This window comes from Penaeus monodon, chromosome 22 (assembly GCF_015228065.2).
Source record: "Penaeus monodon isolate SGIC_2016 chromosome 22, NSTDA_Pmon_1, whole genome shotgun sequence".
In the NCBI taxonomy this organism is placed as follows: domain Eukaryota; kingdom Metazoa; phylum Arthropoda; class Malacostraca; order Decapoda; family Penaeidae; genus Penaeus; species Penaeus monodon.
The window spans coordinates 22,648,519-22,648,752 of NC_051407.1; the positions used below are offsets into that span (position 1 = coordinate 22,648,519).

The following is a 234-nucleotide window of genomic DNA, read 5'->3' on the forward strand; positions in this document are numbered from 1 at the left end:
AAAAAATGAAATTCTCGCAGTGGTTAGAGCCTGTAGCCTTCACTTATATGGATGGCTGTGGGTTTAAGGATTTACATTTAGAAAAAGTAAGTGTAACATTATGTATGTTTCTTAACCTTTTCACAGTGGGCTATAGATTTGATATCAAACACCCCTGGACTGCGCATGTTTTAGGGGATGGGTTCATGTGTGGGCAACACAACCAGTGCACTGCCAGATGCATAAGTAACACCT

At 40.6% G+C, this 234-nt stretch overlaps 1 protein-coding gene across 1 annotated transcript in view; it reads left to right on the forward strand.

Moving 5' to 3' along the window:
- Positions 1–7: 7 nt before the first annotated feature.
- LOC119587366 (trimethylguanosine synthase-like) overlaps positions 8–234 on the forward strand; it is a gene marked incomplete at its 5' end in the record, with an annotated part of 5,194 nt that continues 4,967 nt past the window's right edge. Inside the window, 1 exon segment of the mRNA XM_037936111.1 lies at positions 8–86. Coding sequence (XP_037792039.1) covers positions 8–86 — 79 coding nt within the window.